This window comes from Natrix helvetica, assembly GCF_964273705.1.
Source record: "Natrix helvetica genome assembly, chromosome: 2".
Classification (NCBI taxonomy): domain Eukaryota; kingdom Metazoa; phylum Chordata; class Lepidosauria; order Squamata; family Natricidae; genus Natrix; species Natrix helvetica.
Genome location: NC_138552.1, coordinates 109,715,813 through 109,737,066, shown reverse-complemented (window position 1 = coordinate 109,737,066; position 21,254 = coordinate 109,715,813). Strand labels below are relative to the sequence as shown.

General features: G+C 39.9%; 1 protein-coding gene across 2 annotated transcripts in view; it reads left to right on the top strand.

Moving 5' to 3' along the window:
* The first annotated feature begins 548 nt into the window (after nt 1–548).
* The window catches only part of CHD4 (chromodomain helicase DNA binding protein 4), a 32,258-nt gene continuing 11,552 nt past the window's right edge, over nt 549–21,254 (top strand). For both annotated transcript variants that reach the window (XM_081941506.1, XM_081941505.1), the window contains exons 1-37: nt 549–630; nt 1,603–1,780; nt 4,652–4,779; nt 5,046–5,240; nt 5,509–5,627; nt 6,140–6,381; nt 6,516–6,643; nt 6,793–6,928; nt 7,346–7,527; nt 7,616–7,855; nt 8,796–8,999; nt 9,086–9,291; nt 9,621–9,752; nt 9,942–10,038; nt 12,055–12,246; nt 12,340–12,540; nt 12,702–12,839; nt 13,344–13,465; nt 13,597–13,770; nt 14,058–14,199; nt 14,724–14,855; nt 14,981–15,098; nt 15,284–15,408; nt 15,577–15,841; nt 15,955–16,127; nt 16,319–16,499; nt 16,586–16,672; nt 17,042–17,130; nt 17,281–17,414; nt 17,704–17,848; nt 18,056–18,221; nt 18,532–18,650; nt 18,902–19,028; nt 19,205–19,282; nt 19,414–19,548; nt 19,636–19,744; nt 20,549–20,681. In XM_081941506.1, coding sequence (XP_081797632.1) covers nt 1,684–1,780; nt 4,652–4,779; nt 5,046–5,240; nt 5,509–5,627; nt 6,140–6,381; nt 6,516–6,643; nt 6,793–6,928; nt 7,346–7,527; nt 7,616–7,855; nt 8,796–8,999; nt 9,086–9,291; nt 9,621–9,752; nt 9,942–10,038; nt 12,055–12,246; nt 12,340–12,540; nt 12,702–12,839; nt 13,344–13,465; nt 13,597–13,770; nt 14,058–14,199; nt 14,724–14,855; nt 14,981–15,098; nt 15,284–15,408; nt 15,577–15,841; nt 15,955–16,127; nt 16,319–16,499; nt 16,586–16,672; nt 17,042–17,130; nt 17,281–17,414; nt 17,704–17,848; nt 18,056–18,221; nt 18,532–18,650; nt 18,902–19,028; nt 19,205–19,282; nt 19,414–19,548; nt 19,636–19,744; nt 20,549–20,681 — 5,391 coding nt within the window. In that variant the 5' untranslated portion in view covers nt 549–630; nt 1,603–1,683. The remainder of the gene's footprint in view (nt 631–1,602; nt 1,781–4,651; nt 4,780–5,045; nt 5,241–5,508; nt 5,628–6,139; nt 6,382–6,515; nt 6,644–6,792; nt 6,929–7,345; nt 7,528–7,615; nt 7,856–8,795; nt 9,000–9,085; nt 9,292–9,620; nt 9,753–9,941; nt 10,039–12,054; nt 12,247–12,339; nt 12,541–12,701; nt 12,840–13,343; nt 13,466–13,596; nt 13,771–14,057; nt 14,200–14,723; nt 14,856–14,980; nt 15,099–15,283; nt 15,409–15,576; nt 15,842–15,954; nt 16,128–16,318; nt 16,500–16,585; nt 16,673–17,041; nt 17,131–17,280; nt 17,415–17,703; nt 17,849–18,055; nt 18,222–18,531; nt 18,651–18,901; nt 19,029–19,204; nt 19,283–19,413; nt 19,549–19,635; nt 19,745–20,548; nt 20,682–21,254) is intronic.

Below are 21,254 nucleotides of genomic sequence, written 5' to 3'. Positions count from 1 at the left end.
GGATACCAGACTTGGCAGCCAGCATGCACTTATTATGGGATATGCCAGGGAAGGAGTGAGTGGGGAGAGATTACTGTGGGTGGGTTGGAAGAGCCAGGCAAGGGGATGAGAGTAGGTAGTGGTGAATATTATGGGATGTTCAGGGCAGTGAGACGGTGCCTGTGGGAAGAAAGAAGAGAATGTGACTATTATGGGATGCCTCCATGGGGGGAAGGGTGACTATTGTGGTGTGTATGAGTAAGGGCGAGTATTATGGGATGTTTCCGCATGGGGGGAGCGTGCATTACTGGACGCCCCCCCCCCGCAGGGACTATTATGGGATGTTTTGGAAAGGGGAGGGGAATGGTTATTATGGGATGCAGAGCCGGGTTCCGAGCGGGTACTTTGGTGGGCAGAGAAGTATTATGGGATGCCTCAGTTGAGGGGGGGTTACTGAGGTGATGGAGGTGGGACCCGTCTCCCAGGCACCAGGGGCATATTATGGGATGGAGGCGGGAGTGCGTGGGGGGGGAACAGGGGGAGGAGCTTGGCTGGGGCTTTTTTTTTCCCCTTTAAGAGGCGGCGCTGGAGCCGGAGCCATTTTCCCTTCAGCGGCGTCGAGAAATAAGAAGCCGGGGCGCCCGGAGTCGGGTGAGGGCGGGATGGAAGGAGAGGCCGGGGGCGGGCGGACGAACGGACAGACACCGGAGAGACGGGGGGGAGGGCAAACGGCAGCACCCCCTAGGCTGGTCTACCGCCCTTCCCCCGGGAGACCGCCGCCCGGCGCGCCCGAGGGAGGCGGGGTGCCTCGCCTCGGCTGCCCGCCCCTCCGCGAGCCCCCCTCGTGGCCCCGAACCAGCCTGGGGGCGAGGGGGGACCCCGCGCTGTCTACCGCGCGACCCCGGCCGGCGCACGTGTCCGGAGAGCGCTTTGGGGCTCCGCTGCTCCCCAGCCGCGCTTCTCCCTCCGCGTCCCGAGCCGGGAAAGCGGCCTTTCCTCGCCATCTCCCAGACCTGGCCTTGATTCCCGTCCCGTCCCCGCCTCCCTCCCTCCGTCTCTCTCCCTCCCCCCCTCCCCGCTTCCCCTGCTTGATTTCTGCCTTCGTGCCCACCCCCATTTCCCAGGGGGAAGCAAGTTTGCCTTGCTTTCCTTTGAGCTGACTGTGCCTTTTGTTTCCTATTTTGCTTAAAACGATCCCTTGGTATATTTTCCCTGCAGCTGGGCTACTTACTGGTCACCACCGAAATGAAAAATCTTAGGTCTTTTCTTTTTAAGTTAGCAAGAAAGAAGCCCTTCAGATAGTTTTATCTTTTAGAAAGTATAGCCAGATTATTTCAGACATTCGCCTTCCTGCCCACAGGCTCCATCCGAAAAGAACTGGGAAACCCAAAGTCGAAGTTCCTGTCAATCTACTTAGAATGAAATAATTGCCTTGAATTAATTTAGCATTGCCCCCAGGACCACTTTGGATTGGTGCTTGGGCCAAGTTGTTGACTTCTTTGGCTCTCCCTGGTGCTGCCTTTTTCTTGATAGTCTATGGAGTCAATTTGGGCAGTCTGACAACTTAGTATAAAAGATGTTGGGACTTTTAGCCTTATTGCTTGCTCTTCTTTCTTCATGTAGCACGTTACTGCCATTATTAATACGAAAGTGCCAAGATAGCACAAGCTGCTTGAATCCCAGAAGCCCTCTTAATCAGAGGGCATGGCGTCGGGCATAGGATCCCCATCGCCCTGCTCTGCTGGCAGTGATGAGGAGGAGATGGAGATCCTGTTGAACAACAGTATTCATCAACATCAAGGTACACAGGAATGCTATGATAGAGGGTTTTTTAAAGGCAATGAATAAAACTGTCTGTTGGTTGTCTGAACCAGAACTAGCTACAGAGTCATCCGTTTTATATGGGACCAGAAACACCAGAACACTCCAGATTTATTATAGGGCTAACATGGAAGTAATTAGTTACTCTTCATCTAATATTTGATGATAACTTTATGATAAAAACACTATGTAGTATCAGCAATTAAAAAGAACATAGATGGTAAAAATGTGAGGTTCTCCCCACAGTATAAAAATGACATCAAACTTCTGCTTGGATTGCAGATGAAACTGTGGTTACAGCTACTGCTAATATTTGGTATGTCTTCCTTCTGTATCCATTGCTTCTTGCAGAAGTTGAGTTCTGCTGTGTTTGGGAAGAGCATTTTGTAGATCTCAGATATTTTGAATTAGTAATTTGTCATTTTTTTAATGTATGTGAAAATGGGAAAATTTTCATGGAAGGTTTTGTTTATTAGTCCATGCATGCATTACAGAAAGTGTCTCTCAGGTGTCTGCATCCATTTTCTAAAACCTGTCTGGTTTATTTCATTTGTTGATGTGCGGAGAGTATCTTGGATGGATATTAAAGGAGAGGAGACTGGGAGGTATGGATAAGGATTCCTACCAAAACAAACATTTCACCCTCAAAGGGTGAATCTAAGTGACAAGTGCATGACTTTCTTTCTATTGCCCACTTGAAAGTTCAGTATTTCTGTATCCAAAGTGATCATTGTTTTGGGTAATTGTATGACCCATTTTTGTTCCCAGCCACACCTAGCATAGCTTACTTTACAACAGCTCACCTTAGTCGTTTGGATTGAATACGGCCAACTTGATGCAGCGAATGAGCAATGGGTTTTGGTCACGTTTTAGTTGTTTTCAGAAAACTTTTGTGTTTGAGATCAGTTATTTTCTGCAGCAACCAACTTTTTTTTTCAGAGTCATTGCTTTTGAAGTTCCCATAGGAGTTGGACCAATTGGATATTACCTCTTTTTTTTTTTTACCATAAGAGAGCCAGCTCTTCTTTTCTCTCTTCCAAAATTCAAGAGGGAAGTGGATAATTAATGTTATTTCGTGTTAATCAGCTGAAAAGTAAGATAGCTATCTATGTGGGTATTAGTTTGCCTAGGAAAAGGAGTGGAAAGAACACTTAGTCCAGAATACTTGGATTTAGGGTTAAGTTAAGAAATGTTTATAGTAAGAAAGATTGGGAAGAAGGGATGTAATAAAAAATATTTCTGGCACAAGATGTATTTTCTGGTTTGGGAATACGGGACTCCACCCAGAAGTTTCCCTCTGCTTCTTGTCCTTCGGTGCAGCAACTGCTTTGACCTGTGGCTTCCCTCATCCTGCCCGGTGCTTGTGGTTAGGAGGCCATTTTCCTTGGAGGGAGAACTAGTGACTCTAGCTGCGTGTAATGGGCGGGGGTGGCTGATGAAGGGGGAGGGGAAGAAGAATGACTGAGTTACTGTGGATCCTGTCACAAAGGAAGCTGGTTACTGACCGTATCCCTATGTGTTTTGTGGAGTGGGAGATTGGAAGAACGGATGGGATTATGGTGTTTTGGAATGATGTGTTAAATTTGTGTTTGAAAAAGAGAGTAAGGGAGAAGGAATGAGTTACAGCTTGCATTTGCATTGAGAAGATGTGTCTGAACTGGAAAAGTACCGATATCCAAATAAACACCTAATGATTGAAATGGAGGTTATGTTTCTTCTTTTCTGACACTTGCTGAACTTGGATACCTGAACAGTAAGTGCTAGGTAGGGTGGGGGAGTTCACACAGTTTCCTATCAAGTTTGTTGTGAGGGTAAAGGTTTCAAAATAGAGGCAAGAAGGATAATGAGGTAGCTGCTTCATATGATTTTTGTTTGTTTGTTTATCAAGGACTGTTGCTATTTCCTATGCTGTTTTGATTCTTACATTGAAAATGGATGCAGAAAGCCAATTGACTGTATTACAGGGGTAGATTCCCTGGAGTAAAGAGTATTCCTTTGATCATTTTTTTATTCGGGATTTGGATACAGATTTATAGGGAAGTTAGTATGTTCGGTTACATCAGTTTGCCTTAGAAAAAATGAGTGCTAAATAGAAATTGCTTCTTTTAATGAAAGCTTCGTATGTGTAATTTTTTACAGGTGATTGCATCTGCCCATTTAAAAAAAACCTTCAGTGCCTATGTGAATGATTACATTAGTCTACGCTTCTTTGAATGTTACGTTTTATTTAGGAAATATATTACTAGTACAGGTAGTCCTTGACTTATGACCACAATTAAGTCCAAAATGTCCATTGATAATTAAGTTGTTAAGTGAGTGTGCCTCATTTTTTTATCTATTCTGCCTCAGTTAAGTGAATCACTGCAGTTGTTAAGTGAATCATGGAGTCATTAAGCGAATTTGGCTTCCCCCATTTACTTTGCTTGTCAGAAGTCAGCTAGGAATTTACAAATGATGATCGCATGACCATAGCACAGGGCAACTGTCATAAATACATGCCAGTTACTAAGAGCTCAAATTTTGATCACATGACCATGGGGATGCTACAACCATTGTAACTGTGTAAACTGGTCATAAATCATTTTTTTTCAGTGCCATTACAACCTCTAAGAGTCACTAAACAAATGTTTGTAAGTTGAGGACTACCTATATTTCATGGTGAGGAGAAACTAGAAAGAGTTTAGTAAAGACCAGAATTTAAAGATTACAGAAGTTACTGCCTACATTGTGGTTTGAAAAAATGGTCAGGCGGCTTCAGGTAAGTATAGGTAGGAGGATGTAATTAGGAACAGAATATAATGTCACATTTGAGTTTTAGAAACTCTCTTGCTGGTTTTATTACTTACCTCAGAGCCTGAAGAAGAGCCAGAGGAAGAACTGTTATCTGAGGCCGAGTTGCCAAAAATCAAGAAAAAGAAGAAGCCCAAGAAGGTGAAAGAACCTAAGATACCCAAGCTCAGTAAGCGTCAGAAAAAAGAGGTAAGAAAATAGAAAGTCTTTGCATGTGTGGTGATTGTAAGGAATTGAACATTTTTTTAAAATTAGATTATAGAATGAAATACAAAAATACAAAAGCAAATAGGAAAATACAGTGGGGGAGGGAAGTAAAGGATTGAAGAGAGAAAAGCTTTTTTTCTGAATAGATGGGACTTCATGTTGATGGCAGAAAGTCTGATGTTCTTTTTGAAAGAACAAGGGTTTCGATGCTCACTTTATCTTAATTTTTTCAACTGCCTCCATTCCAGCTTGGAGATAGCTCTGGTGAAGGAAATGAATTTGTAGAGGAAGAAGAGGAGGTGCTATTACGCTCAGATAGTGAGGGAAGTGACTATACTCCTGGCAAAAAGAAAAAGAAAAAACTTGGGGCTAAAAAAGAGAAGAAGAACAAAACCAAGCGCAAGGAGGAGGAAGAGGAAGAAGATGAAGATGATGATTCCAAGGTGAATCTGAAACATTCTGCTAAAGTTATTTGTTTAGTTTAGTTTGAGAATATTCCTGGCTGGACTAACAACAGTTACAGTTAAAAGATTATTGTTATACTTTCTGAACTTTGTTGACTTGGTGTCTATCTTGTATTTTTCCTTTGCTTGATTTCTATATCTCTCATGTGGTACTTCTTTGGTAAAATGCTTTTTTGGTACCAAAAAGAGTTTTCAAATTGAGATTTTATCTCTGATAATACTACCTTCTGTATCCCTCTTTTATTAGGAACCTAAGTCCTCTGCCCAGCTTTTAGAAGACTGGGGCATGGAAGATATTGATCACGTTTTCACAGAAGAAGATTATCGCACTCTAACAAATTACAAGACTTTCAGCCAGTTTGTCAGGTATGAGTCTGTTTTGTCCCTTATGTCTCAGTAATACTGCATTAAATTATGCATAACTAAGTAGTTTTAATAAAGCATTAACTGTGAACTCGAAATCTAAATAGTTGTTAAACTGCTTTTAAAAAAGCCCAGCTATTTTTTCCATGCCTCTGTACCTCATTTGCAAAATAAGTTAATAATACTGTTGAGCTCCAATAAGCAATACTGGTAACTTACGTAGTGTTAAAATTTCTGTATATTGCAATATCTTATGCCTGAGGATTTAATTTTATAGATGTTGAGGACCCTACAAATTGGTTCAATATTGCCTATAATAGAAAGAAAATAGTGCTAGAAACATTTTTCTGTTTTGATTGTGTTAGTATCTCATATTTTGGGGAGAACTTAGCCAGTACACAGAAATTTGTCTTGTTTAGTGGGAATGATGTGATTATTGAAATTGAATAGAGCTTAAATCCCACCCAGTCCAGCATGACCTACTAGTGCTCTTTTTTCTCTTCTCCTTCCCATAGGCCACTTATTGCTGCAAAAAATCCTAAAATCGCTGTCTCAAAAATGATGATGGTTCTGGGAGCCAAATGGAGAGAGTTCAGCACAAATAATCCCTTCAAAGGGAGTTCTGGCGCATCAGTGGCAGCAGCTGCTGCCGCTGCTGTAGCTGTAGTGGAGAGCATGGTAACTAATGTGGATGCTGTTCTTCCTCAGCCCCCTGTTGAAGTCCCACTTCGAAAGGCCAAGACCAAAGAAGGAAAAGGTGAGGGGGAAATGTAGCTATAGAGGTCCTTTTTCAATAATGTGTCTGGCAACCCTAATTTCCTTAAATATTGTTAATACACTGAATATAGTTGAGTTCTCGTTTCTATTTAACTGAGTGGTGATATCTTCTAGGCCCTAATGCGCGGAAAAAACCCAAGGCTAGTCCTCGTGTCCCTGACATCAAAAAACCCAAAACCAAGAAGGTGGCACCTTTAAAAATCAAACTCGGAGGATTTGGCTCCAAGCGTAAAAGATCATCTGTGAGTTTTTTACTCCCCCCCCCCCCTGGTACTTGGGTGTAGAGAGTAGAATCTATTACTTCAGGCAGTAGCTTCCTTCAGCGTTCATGAGATTGGGAAGAGGTGCCTATTGTTATATCTGCCTATCTAATGTATTCGTCCTTCTTCAGAGTGAGGAAGATGACTTGGATGTTGAATCAGACTTTGATGATGCAAGTATCAATAGCTACTCTGTGTCAGATGGTTCTACCAGTCGCAGCAGCCGCAGCCGTAAAAAATTAAAAGCTGGAAAGAGGAAAAAGAAAGGTACTGAACTCTGATATAAAAAAAAAGATCTCCGGGGAGTACAGGATTCAAGAATAGGATGGGCCTATGTGTTTGAGGTTGGAACCTGCCTCAAATCCATAAAAGGGAACTTGCTACTGTCGGTCTAGAGAAAGAATCAAACTGAAAGATTCTGGAATGAAGTCCTATTGAGAATATAGCAAAGAAAGTCTTAATTGTTGGTTGGGTCCTCTTAGTGTATACCTGTTTCATTGTTGCACTCCTTGGAAACCACTGGTGGGATTTAAACTGCCATCTCTACAGCTGTTAGTTATCTGAATTGTAAATCTTTTATCTAGCTAATTCTCTACCACAGAGGTCTGAAATGCATTTATTTTGCTTAAAGAGTCGCACTAATTGATCACTTTTGAATGCTTTGAACACTATTGTCTCCATTAGGAGAAGAGGATGCAACTGCAACTGTGGATGGCTATGAGACGGATCACCAGGACTACTGTGAGGTGTGCCAGCAGGGGGGAGAGATCATCCTATGTGATACTTGTCCTCGTGCCTATCACATGGTCTGTCTGGATCCAGATATGGAGAAAGCACCAGAGGGCAAGTGGAGCTGCCCCCATTGTGTGAGTTTGGGTTGTAGAAGACTGGGAAAGAGGTGAATGCTCGCTAGAGCTTACAGCACTTGGAGCTAACAGTTTGCCTCTCCTTTAGGAAAAAGAAGGTATCCAGTGGGAGGCCAAAGAAGATAACTCTGAGGGTGAGGAAACTATGGAGGATGTTGTGGGGGATGCAGAGGAAGAAGATGATCACCACATGGAGTTCTGTCGTGTCTGCAAAGATGGTGGAGAACTTCTCTGCTGTGATGCCTGCCCTTCATCTTATCACATACACTGTTTGAATCCTCCTTTGCCAGAAATCCCCAATGGAGAGTGGCTTTGTCCACGCTGTACTGTGAGTCCTTAACAATAATTTGTAACTAGTGGAAAATGTAGCATAGTGTTTATTTATGGGGATGATAACTTTATGAGATAAAAGGTGTCTTACTGAACCTACATTCCTAAAGAGAAGTATGTGAGCATGGTTTTGAATAATTCGTTGTAGATCTTATATATTTTATTTAGAAAATGAGCTATGAATATCTTTATGAACAGATTGATAATTAAATAGGAAATACTGTTCTACCCTGGGTAGGAGCTAGATCATGGAGTGGAAGGAGCTATAATAAAAATAACTAGACGTTGAGGCTAGACTTTTCAAGATGTCATCAGAAAATCTTAGTCTGTTTGCTGATGGAAGTTTATCAAATCAAGAAATCTTAATGAGGAATTTGGTTGCTTATAGAAATATCTGGATCACACAGTATTAGAACAGAATATATATTGGCACCTAACCCACCATCATTTTAAAAAAATCACATGTACTCAAAATATTTTCTGCATGTTGGTTCCACTCTTTTGTATTAACTGAAATGGTTCACTAATTATAAGCTATCCTGATTTTTCTCCACTTGCTAATTTCTAATGATCCAAATACTGGGATGCTTCTTTTATGCTGTATAAGACAAGTTGTTTTGAAGTGTCCCTCTTGAAACCACTTAAAAGGATCTGTTAAGCCATGCTACAATACTTACATATTAGACAGTTGTTTTTCTGTTCTAGTTATTGAAGATACCTTTTAAGTATAATTCTGTGGTTCTCATTGTAGTCTATTTTTTATTATTAATCCTGAAAAGGAATATGGAATGTTCTCCATAGTTTAAAACTTTCTGGGATAGAATATAGATGTGTGGATCTTGTCTTTCTAATAGTGATATAATTAAAGTATTGGGAAGCTTTAGCAAATGCCAGAGGACCCAGAGCAAACATTTTCTAATGCCTTTACACACCTTTAGTGTCCATCTCTGAAAGGCAAAGTGCAGAAAATCTTGACATGGAAGTGGGGACAGCCTCCATTACCAACTCCAGTGCCACGGCCTGCTGATGCAGATCCAAATGCACCTTCTCCTAAGCCTCTGGAGGGAAGACCTGAGAGGCAGTTCTTTGTCAAGTGGCAGGGGATGTCCTACTGGCACTGTTCCTGGGTATCTGAGCTGCAGGTAAGTTAAAGCTGATTTTTCAACTGATTAAGGAATTGAAGCTGGCCGACTATGTTCAAATGATATGTAATCTGCTTGTATCCCAGCTGGAACTGCATTGCCAAGTAATGTTCCGCAATTATCAACGTAAAAATGATATGGACGAGCCACCTTCAGGAGACTTTGGGGGAGAAGAAGAGAAGAGTCGCAAACGGAAGAACAAGGATCCCAAGTTTGCAGAGATGGAGGAACGGTTTTATCGATATGGGATTAAACCAGAATGGATGATGGTCCATCGAATTCTCAATCACAGGTTAGGCAAATAAGGAACTATTATCTGGAAAACAAACATGTACACAGTTATTCATAAAGTAGCAAAGGGTGAACATGCTTATTTGGCAGCCATTACTGCTGATATCTTGATTTTTTTAGAAGGAAGTCACCCTACTTTTGCATAACTGTCAAATTGTGTTCCCATCTTAAGAATATGCACTTGGGTAAACTATTAGTGAATGCCTGTTGTTTTTCCATTCTTTAATTAGTGTATTTCCAGGAAGGGGAAAAAAGATGATGCTTAATCTTCTGCTTCTGTGGACTAGGTTTATTTAGAAGGTTATGTTGATTGTCCTCTTTTTCTTCCAGTGTGGATAAGAAGGGGAATGTTCATTATCTTATTAAGTGGAGAGATCTGCCATATGATCAAGCTTCTTGGGAAAATGAAGAGGCAGAGGTACAGGATTATGATATCTACAAACAGTCATACTGGAACCACAGGTATATGAACATAATTGATCAGTAAATTTATAAGGGAAAAAGGGAAGAATTATTCTTATTAGATTGATATCATTAAGAATACTATCTGGAATTTATCTAGCCTACTTTCTGAATGTATTGGAAAACCCATTACGTTTATTCTCCGCGTATTTGCTGTAGCTCAATTTGTGTGGGTCTCTTCCTAAACAGGGAATTGATGAGAGGTGAAGAAGGAAGACCAGGAAAAAAAATAAAGAAAGTGAAATTACGAAAATTAGAGAGACCACCAGAAACCCCCACAGTGGATGTAAGTTAATGGATTGATGCAGCCTCATGGCCATACAGTCTTCATATTCAGTTTGGGGATATAATATTTTTAGTGGGGTTTTGTTATATTTTTTTTAGAGAAAAACAAATGAATTGACCATCACAAAGATTCTTTTTGTAATTTCTGTGTTTTATGTGGACCATCACAAAGATTCTTTTTGTAATTTCTGTGTTTTATGTGGCAATTTACTACTATCAGAAGTACTTTAAAGCAAAGCGAAGCAGAATATTATCTCTGATATGTATTAGGTGTCTAACAGCAACTATCAGCCTCCAAGCAGCAACCTCTTTTCTAAGGTTATTTGACTGACCTCTGCAACTGAAGTAAAATATTTGGAAATGGCTTTGCTTGGGTTTAAGGAGTTACAAACAGTTGCAGTGGATGTTTTTCTAAAGTACCTTTATGCCTTTGAATTTGAAGCAGAACCCTAATAATACGTAGGTTTGCTTTGAATAGATACTTCAGTAAAACAACTTTAGGCCTTGTTAAAGAATTACCTTCTTTGCCAAAGTTGAAATTTTTCTACTCTCAGCAGTTCTATGAGTATCCACTCTGGTCATGGCAAGGCATCAGACTATGTAATTATATTGTATGTTCTATACACAAAGAATCTTATTAGTTAAGTTCAGGCATGAGCATAATAGGTGATGTCTATGGATTGATAAGCAAGTGTAGGTACCGTTTTATACTGCAGTGGTAAGACCACACTTGGAATACTGCACCTGGTTTTGGTCACCATGATACAAAAAAGATGTTGAGACTCTAGAACACTAGAAAGAGTGCAGAGAAGAGCAACAAAGATGATTAGGGGATTGGAGCTAAGACATACAATGAACAGTTGTGAGAACTGGGTATATCTAGTCCAGTGTTTCTCAAACTTGGCGACTTGAAGTCCTGTGGACTTCAACTCCCAGAATTCCCCAGCCAGCTATGCTGGCTGGGGAATTCTGGGAGTTGAAGTCCACAGGACTTCAAGTCGCCAAGTTTGAGAAACACTGATCTAGTCTAACAGAGAGAAGGGGTGGAGGTGACATGATAGCAGTCTTTTAATACTTGAAAGCCTGTTTTAGGGAAGAGGAGTTCAATTTATTCTCCATAGTACCTGAGGGCAGGACAAGAAACAATGGGTTGAGTTCCTTAGAGAGAGAGTCAACCTGGAACTAAGGAGGAATTTCTTGACTGAACAATTAATCAAGGGAACAGGCTGCCGCTCAGAGTTGTAGGTACCCCATCACTGGAGGTTTTTAAGAAAAGATCGTGCAACCATTTGCCTGGGATGCTATAAGGACTTCTGCCTTGGGCAGCAGGTTGGACTAGAAGACCTCCAAGTCCCTTTCAACTCTTATTCTGTAATTCAGTAAATGCCATTTTCACTTGGTTAGAAGTAAAATAATTATCACACCATCTTCCCCCCTCAATTTTCTTTTGTTATTTGTAATAAACTTGAAAGTTGCACCCACTCTTAGAGCAACATTGTACAACCAACCGAATTAAGTACTACAGGTAGTTTTAATTATTTTAAATAATTTAATTCTTAAGGAATCATTGTTAGTGTTTTATTTCTAAAGGTACTTTTTTCAAGAGGCAACTGGACTTTCTGGTTTTTCTTTGAAGATGTTTCGCTACTCATCCAAGAAACTTCTTCAGTTCTGACTGGATGGTGGAGAATGGAACTCCAATCAGAGCCAAAGAAGCTTCTTGGATGAGAAGCAAAATGTCTTCAAAGAAAAACCAGAAAGTCCAGTTGCCTCATGAAAAAAGTACCTTTGGAACAACCATGATGACTGAGAATCTCCAAAGACATTTGCTTTAGTTCTACTGCACAAGTTTTTTAAAAAGATAAATTGGATATTTTAAAAAAGGTATTAAATTCTATTAAGTCTCCCTCAAGTTCTGTAGCTGTTTATGGTGGCAAATTTAAAAAAAAAAAAAACAAGCTTGTGGTACTGAGTTTAAGCTGAGACACTAAACATTTTCATTTTCTCTTCTCTACAGCCCACAGTGAAATATGATAGACAACCAGATTATTTAGATGTAACTGGAGGAACTCTTCATCCTTATCAACTGGAAGGCCTGAACTGGCTGCGTTTCTCTTGGGCTCAAGGCACAGATACCATTCTGGCTGATGAAATGGGTCTAGGGAAAACTGTGCAGACTGCAGTGTTTTTGTATTCTCTTTACAAAGAGGTAGGGTTGCAGCATTCCATGTATAATTCATAAACAGCATTCTAAAAAAATTGTTTCCTGTCGCGTTTATATCAAGAGTTTATCTGACTGTAGGGCCATTCCAAAGGACCTTTCTTGGTGAGTGCTCCATTGTCCACCATCATCAACTGGGAGAGAGAATTTGAAATGTGGGCACCTGATATGTATGTTGTGACTTACGTTGGGGATAAAGACAGCCGGGCCATCATCCGTGAGAATGAATTTTCCTTTGAAGACAATGCTATACGTGGAGGAAAAAAGGCTTCCAGGATGAAGGTATTTTGGCAACTAATTTAACTTTTTGTCTGAAAATATTTCTTCTTCTCTAGCAACTTAGAATGTCTACTAATGTTGAGTAGTGACAACTTGGTACCTTGTGAGTCTGTACCTGGCATTTCTATTTTTTAAAACCAATCAATACTTTCTGATCCTTACAGAAAGAGGCATCCGTGAAATTCCATGTATTGCTTACTTCTTATGAGTTGATCACTATTGATATGGCTATTCTGGGCTCTATTGATTGGGCTTGCCTTATAGTGGATGAAGCACATCGACTGAAGAATAATCAGTCCAAGGTAGGGATACATTGCTTCATTTCTATTTCTCCTGTAATTCTTACGATTTATCCAAAATTACAAGAACTTTCTTAGAATGGGAATTCTCTCATTTCTTCCTAAATGGTCATTTAAACAGGTTTTTCAAGGGACTCTTGTCAGCTGCAGTCGTCTTGTGCTGTATATATGCACACATATGCCAATTTTTGATGCAGCTTATTTGTAAAAGATCAGTATATTCTTTGAATTCCTTTAGTTTTATGTACTATTATAAATACTTTGCAAGATAAATATTTATAGTAATTATCATTTTAAAAAAATTAGGAACAGTTTTGTGAGACTCAGATTGGAACTGATTCCTTAAAATGTTACTTCACTGTTGTCAGTTTAGATGTTTGCTGAAACATTTCTTGGTGAACAGAAATGTTGTTTATTTTTTGGATCACAGTTATGCATATTTTAAAATGTGTTGTAATTTATGAAATTGTGCTTAATAGCTCTTTTCCTTTGGTATGCACCCTTCAGTTTTTCCGAGTCCTGAATGGCTATTCTCTTCAGCACAAGCTGCTGCTCACAGGAACCCCTCTTCAAAATAACCTGGAGGAACTGTTTCACCTCCTTAACTTCTTGACACCAGAAAGATTTCAGTAAGTCCTGCAGTGCACCCTGTTTGCTTGTTTGTTTACACCTGTGCCACTAATCTCACTGAGATGACTCAAGGTGGCTTATTTTCCTCTTAGCTTGAGGTTTCCATATTTATTTTTGAATTCCTTTATAGTAACTTGGAAGGCTTCCTGGAAGAGTTTGCAGACATTGCCAAGGAGGATCAGATCAAAAAGCTTCATGATATGTTAGGGCCGCACATGCTAAGACGTCTGAAAGCTGATGTATTCAAGAACATGCCTTCAAAGACAGAACTTATTGTGAGAGTGGAACTAAGCCCTATGCAAAAGTGAGTGTCACAGAATAGTTAGCTTCTCTTTTACTTTTTTTTAAAACTTAAATAATAATGGTTAAGTATCCTAATAAACATCCACCTGCTTTGTCTTAGGATGTTTATTTAAAATTCCCCCCCCCCCCCCCGTTTCTTATTGCCAATCTATTTCCTCTTACTACATTTAAGGGGTGGAGAATGGGAGGTAGAGGTAAATTTATTGTAAAAGGTACTCCTAAGGTAGTTGCTTGATTTTAAGGAAAGTCATGTGAATAACTAATAATGTGAACATTAACATTTTACAGGAAGTACTACAAATACATTCTAACAAGAAATTTTGAGGCACTGAATGCACGGGGTGGTGGCAACCAAGTATCTCTGCTCAATGTTGTTATGGATTTGAAGAAATGCTGCAACCATCCATATCTCTTCCCTGTGGCTGCCATGGTATGTTCTGGCTCCTTCAGGGTCTTGATTAAAAAGCCTATCAACTTCTATTATTTTTTATCGGTTGTTTGGATATGGAGGTTCTTGACTGTAGGTACCGTAGCCAATCACTTTTTTCAGGTACAAGAGAAAAACTGTTTTGACAAGCACCTCAAATTTGAATTTAAACCGTCTACATATTTAATAACTGACCCAATGTTTGTCAGCTGTGTTGACTTGGATTTAATCAAACTCTTCTCTCCAAATGGACTGCTAAGATTTTACAATATGAATTGGCTCAACATTTTACATTTTTAAATTGATATACTTGTTCTTGGATACAGCAATTGAAAGTCTTTTCTTTGGGTAAAAGTAGTCAAGACAATAAAGTAAAAAGGATTACTTGAGCGAGATAAGCAATAAAAAATGGCATTGAAATAATAGGCGCTAAATTTAATTGTAGGATATTTGTAGCAAACTTGACCAAAGCCAAAGAAACTTGAGCTTTTAACCTCTCTTTCATGCGCTCTCTCTCGCACACACAGGAAGCACCAAAGATGCCTAATGGGATGTATGATGGTAGTGCCCTAATCCGAGCTTCTGGGAAGCTACTTCTGCTTCAGAAAATGTTGAAGAATCTCAAGGAAGGGGGCCACAGGGTGCTGATATTCTCCCAGGTAACTGAAAGGAACAGTATTTTCCTCTTGATTAGGAGTAGTTACATGTCACAGAAGCTGTACACTTGATTATGGATTAGCATAATGTTTTCTACTGATTCCATTTATTTCTTTGTATTTTATAGATGACTAAGATGTTGGATCTATTGGAAGATTTTCTGGAACATGAAGGGTATAAATATGAGAGAATTGATGGTGGGATCACAGGAAATATGCGTCAGGAAGCTATTGATCGTTTCAATGGTATGAATATGATGAGTACAGCCAACAAATTTACTTACCTTAGCAGGAGCTGTGACTCTACATCTTCTTCCCCTCTACTAACTAATATCTCTAAAGTTAATCTGGGACTGGTTAGACAAGCTTTGAAGGTTAAATGGATATTCCAAATTATTGACAACTGATGAACTCTCATTTCTCTTTTCTAGCTCCTGGTGCCCCACAGTTTTGCTTTTTACTTTCCACCAGAGCTGGAGGCCTTGGTATTAACCTTGCCACTGCAGACACAGTAATAATCTATGACTCTGACTGGAATCCACACAATGACATCCAGGTGAATTTGAGTAGAAAAACAAAAATTTCCAAGATTGAACCTTGGAAAACAATGCATTTGGGGAGAATGCTGGATGAAATGGGTAAAAAACATGGTTTGTGAGAATACAAGCTGATTTAATGAATATCTGAAAGCCTATTTTCATCTACATTTTTTTTTTCCTGTCAGGCTTTTAGTCGTGCTCACCGAATTGGCCAAAACAAGAAAGTGATGATTTATCGCTTTGTTACACGAGCCTCTGTAGAAGAGCGAATCACACAAGTGGCCAAGAAGAAAATGATGCTAACACATCTCGTAGTAAGACCAGGATTGGGCTCCAAGACTGGTTCTATGTCCAAACAAGAACTGGATGACATTCTTAAGTTTGGAACTGAAGAGCTTTTCAAAGATGAAGCTACCGAGGGTGGCAAGAATCTGTGCAGCGTAACACAAAGTGAGTAATTTACTTTCCTTTATTTGCTTTTTGTTTTGTTCCTTTTCATCTATTAAATGATTCCTTTTGTTTTGTTTTGTTCCTTTTCATCTACTAAATGATTCGTCTTCCAGGGGATAATAAGGAAGGTGAGGACAGCAGTGTCATCCATTATGATGAGAAGGCAATTGAACGACTTCTGGATAGGAACCAGGATGAGATAGAGGATGCAGAAATTCAGGGTATGAATGAGTACCTGAGTTCCTTCAAAGTAGCTCAATATGTGGTGCGTGAAGAAGAAATGGGGGTAAGTAAATTGATTGGCTCTTGCTAGATGATTCCCCTCCCCCCCCCCCAAAAAAACCCTGTTCTTGATAAAAGGTTCACATGAAGTTGGCAATTAAAAACCCCTTTACTAGGAAACACTGAAAACAGGGAGACTTGCTTCTCTTATAAACGATAATAATGAACTATTGTTACCTTCTGATGTTGTGGTAGGAGGAAGAAGAGGTTGAACGTGAGATTATCAAGCAAGAAGAATCGGTGGATCCAGACTATTGGGAAAAACTGCTTCGCCATCATTATGAGCAGCAGCAAGAAGACTTGGCCAGGAATCTAGGCAAGGGCAAGCGCATTCGTAAACAAGTCAACTACAACGATGGCTCACAAGAAGATAGAGGTGTGTGACGAACAAGTGAGAGTGAATATTATGGTTTGAAGGTAGTCTTTTTCAGAGAATTTTCACAGCCTTTTTGTTTTTCCCAGACTGGCAGGATGACCAATCAGATAATCAGTCTGACTATTCTGTTGCCTCTGAGGAAGGTGATGAAGACTTTGATGAGAGGTCGGAAGGTAAATTTTGATGCAGATTTCAGGCACTGCTTTCTTTCAATTTGAGAAAACAGTATAATTGTTAAAATCCCAGCAACAATCTAGATGTTTGGGGAGATTAGGAATATTCAGTTTCTCAGTGCTGAAGCTCATTAGGTCATTTGCTATACTTTGACCTAAAATATCTGAGGGTGAAGATTAAAAAAGATGGGCAGGTGAATAGGCTTGCACAGTCCCTTTTTTGGAAGAAAAGCAGAGTATTTATTGAACTAAAGTATTAAATAAGACAAAGATTCTTCATATGCTTCCTGTCTTCAATAACAATATATCATACTCTAGTCCTGTGGTTTAAATTGTGCTGTTAACTGACCCATCCTTTCATTTTGTCAGCTGCACGGCGACCTAGTCGCAAAGGCCTAAGGAATGACAAAGACAAGCCATTGCCCCCACTCCTTGCCCGCGTGGGAGGAAACATAGAGGTAATGTATATCATTATGAGAACGTTATGAAAAAGGAAGGTACTAATGTGTTCTAAGAATACTAATACAGTCCTACATGGGATACTTGAACATACAAACATGTTACCATTAAACCTAAATCTTTTTCCTTGAATCTATTTACTGTAACAGGTATTGGGCTTTAATGCTCGACAGCGGAAGGCCTTCCTTAATGCCATCATGCGCTACGGGATGCCACCTCAGGATGCCTTTACTACCCAGTGGCTGGTCCGAGATCTCCGTGGCAAATCAGAAAAAGAGTTCAAGTGAGTTTGTGGTACAATAATAGATAAATCTCTTTTAAAAGCTCAGGAGAAGGGAAACCCAATGAATGCCATGGAGATAAGGAAGAGCAATATTAGAATTTGGCAAGTACTTCCTAATGAGCATACATAAGAGCCAAGTTGATGTAGGCAGAATAATGGTGCCTGCTGCTCAAGCTCTTCCATGTTAATTTCTTTGGCTGTTCCAGGCAAATAATCCTGATTTAGGAGTGGGGCTGTTGCAGAGTGATTATTATTACTATAAAGGTTTCTCCCCCTTTGCATTTGGCAGGGCCTATGTCTCCCTCTTCATGCGTCACTTGTGTGAACCAGGAGCAGATGGTGCAGAAACATTTGCCGACGGAGTCCCACGTGAGGGCTTGTCCCGACAACATGTTCTTACACGAATAGGGGTCATGTCTCTCATACGCAAGAAGGTGAGCTCTAAAATGCAGTATCCATCTATGCTACAGATTACAAGGAAATATTTTAAAAGGCCGCCTAATCCTTCATGCATATATGATATACTGATTAGTGTATCTTTTTGCCTCTACTCATTGAAGTTCAGGAACATAGATGCTGACATTCTTCATTTGTTTTGATTTTGAAAAGAGTAATGTATTTTCTTATTTTTTCCACCTAAGGTACAAGAATTTGAACATGTGAATGGACGCTGGAGTATGCCAGAACTTGCAGAGATAGAGGAGAACAAAAAGCTTTTGCAACCAAGTTCACCTTCCCCCAAAACCCCAACTCCTTCTACTCCAGGAGATACTCAGCCTAATACTCCTGCACCTGTTCCTTCTGTAGGTGAGAGCCTTGAGTTAATATCTTCAAGAAAGAGCAGTCCAGCTTTCAATTTCTGCTCCTCCTGCCAGAACTGTGGCAGAGAGCTTGGGGCTGGACGTAAATAAAACACTCTTATCTTAGGAGGGCTTCTTCAAGTATTGAACTGCCCTCAAAGGCACAAGAGAACACTCGGATAGAATATTTATATCAGAATAAAATTTCTTCAGGGTAGGGTTGGGTGAGTATAGAGGTCAGGTATGGAGAAACATCAGTCTCTTATGAGAGAGAGGAAAAAACTTCTGAAAAGTTTCTTTGCTTGTGCTGATTATAGAAGAGGGAGTGAAAGTAGAAGATGGAAACACTACCAAGGATCAAGTGGAGCCCATAGAACCAGAGAAGGAGATCAGTCCTGCAGTTGCTGCTTCTGTTGAAAATGAAGTTCCAGTTGAGGTGAGTGTCTGCCAGATGTTTGATTTAGGAAGAGGACTTCTATAAGTGTCCCTGCATGCTCAGAAGTAATTTTTGGCTTTGAATCCACAGTTTCCCCAAACCCTATTAAAATAGAAAAATACACAGCCATTCTTTATTGTATGCAATTAATTTTAAGACAACTCTCTGCTTTTACTAGACATGCTGGGACTGGTTTTACTTTCTTAACACTCTTGTTGCCTAAATATTCTGCTTACTCTTCCCCCACATAGCAGGCCCCTCCTTCAACAGAAACCAACTCACAAGAGGTAAAATCTCCTGTAAATACTGTAGAAGCTGAAGAGAAGAAACCAGATGACCTGGAAGTGAAAGAGGAGCCAATGGAAACAGAAAGTAAAGGTATGGCTGTAGTTCCTATGTGTCCTATTCCACAGATGAATGAAATTGTACAGCATGGGAGTTCTTGGTGTAAATGGAAGCTCCTAATGCTACCAGGGTTTAACCTGGATTGAGAGTGTGCAGTTTTTGTGAAAAGCACCCAAGACGCCCATTTATACAAACGTTTTTCTCTATAGCTGACATGGAGAAAGTGGAAGAAAAGCCACCTGTGGAGCCACCTGCTGAACCTCCCACAATTAATCTCGATGAGAAAGGCAAGGGTGCTATTTATTGTATATTTAATCCACCCAATAAAATAGGTTTTCTAGGCAGAGGCTAGGGTATGTTTGGAATATTAAGATGAACTCATTGGTAACTGTGGCCTAATTATTCGTTCTCTTTTCAGAAGAGAAAAAAGATGAGAAGAAAGATATTGTCATGCTGCAAAATGGGGAAACACTTAAAGATCCTGCTGACGATCGGCACAAGAAAGCCATAAAACAACGGTTCATGTTCAACATTGCAGATGGCGGCTTCACTGGTACTGAACTGATGATGAGGATAGATGTTTTCTGGGAGCTTTTTTCTACTCAATTGCAAACACTTTTGTCTCTTTACCTCCTTGCAGAGTTGCATTCCTTGTGGCAAAACGAAGAGCGAGCAGCTACTGTTACCAAGAAGACATACGAGATCTGGCACCGGCGCCATGACTACTGGCTCTTGGCAGGAATTATAAAGTATCCTTCCCCTATGTCTATGGAGATTCTCAGTCATCCAAGTCATGGCTGTCCCAAAGGTGCTTTTTCAAGGGGCAGCTGGACTTTCTGGTTTTTCTTTGAAGGCGTTTCGCTTCTCATCCAAGAAGCTTCTTGAACAAGCTGAAGAAGCTTCTTGGATGAAAAATGAAACGTCTTCAAAGGGGCGGGGAGAGTCTGGTTGCCGCTTGAAAAAGCACCTTTAGGATATCCTTTCTCTAGGAGCCATGATAGATTTGATTGAGAATTTGACTTAGCTATAGCAAAACAGTATGGTTCTTGAGTTTAAAACGAGTCTGGTATTTGCATTCATATCACTAAACAAGAATAGATTCTGCACACTGCAGTCTATACATTTGTATTATATTTAAATGCTTTCTTTAATAGAAATGCTTGTTTGCTTCTGGTAGATTTTCTGATTTCCTGCTTTACTTCCTTTTACATTTACTGTTGTTCTCACCAACTTTTGGAGCTGTACTCTGTCCTGTGGTCCAGCGTATCCTATTACTTATTGGGATCAAATAGATCTCTCTTTGCAAGGAGGTCTGCTGTACCAAATTTTTCAGCAGTGGCTTGGCAGATGAAGTAATAATATGAGGAAACCTGACAGAGAGTGTCCAAAGAAAGGATTTTACCTGAAAGTCTTCCCTGTAAATAAATTGGAAACCTACTATAATCCCTAAATTGAGCTTGAATATCACTACTCACTAATTCAAATAAATTGTAATTGTTACTGATTTACCACACTTTCCAGGTTATTTTTTTCCTGAGCTTTTCCAATTACAGTCATGGTTATGCTCGATGGCAAGATATCCAGAACGATTCCCGTTACGCCATCCTCAATGAGCCTTTCAAGGGTGAAATGAACAGGGGTAACTTTCTAGAAATAAAGAATAAGTTCTTGGCGAGGAGGTTTAAGGTGAGCATCCTTCTTAGGATACAGTTTCTTTTTAAATGTGGCAAATGAACAGGTTAGATTTTTCTTCAAAAACAAGTCAGCTTTTTTTCCTTTTTTAGATTTGGGGTGGGGGGCTTAAGAACAGGATAGATGGGTGGATGAGTTGAAAGTATTGTTCCCTTTTTTGTTTGAAGGGTAAGGGTGGGCTTTAAAGGCAAAATGAATGCCCTCTGACTTGATTTAAGGCATCCCTTTTTGCCCCTTAAAATTTGCCATATAAAAACGGAAATTTCTCTGATTTGACATGAAGTTAAGTCAGGGTTTTATATATATATATATATATAAAGAAGAATGTCTCAAGTTATAAGAATGTTGTTGACAATATGATGAAGCTTAATTCAGCTCATAAAGAATTGTAATTTTTAAGCAATACTCTTCTTAAAATATTCTGTCAAGTTGTAGTTGTCATAGGAATGATTCTTTTGTAACATTTTGACTTTGTATTAATAGTTGAGTTATACACATGTATTTATTACTCTTATTTTAGTGGTTAGGTTTAGGATTTTTATCCATGTTTTCTTTGCGGCAACAGGA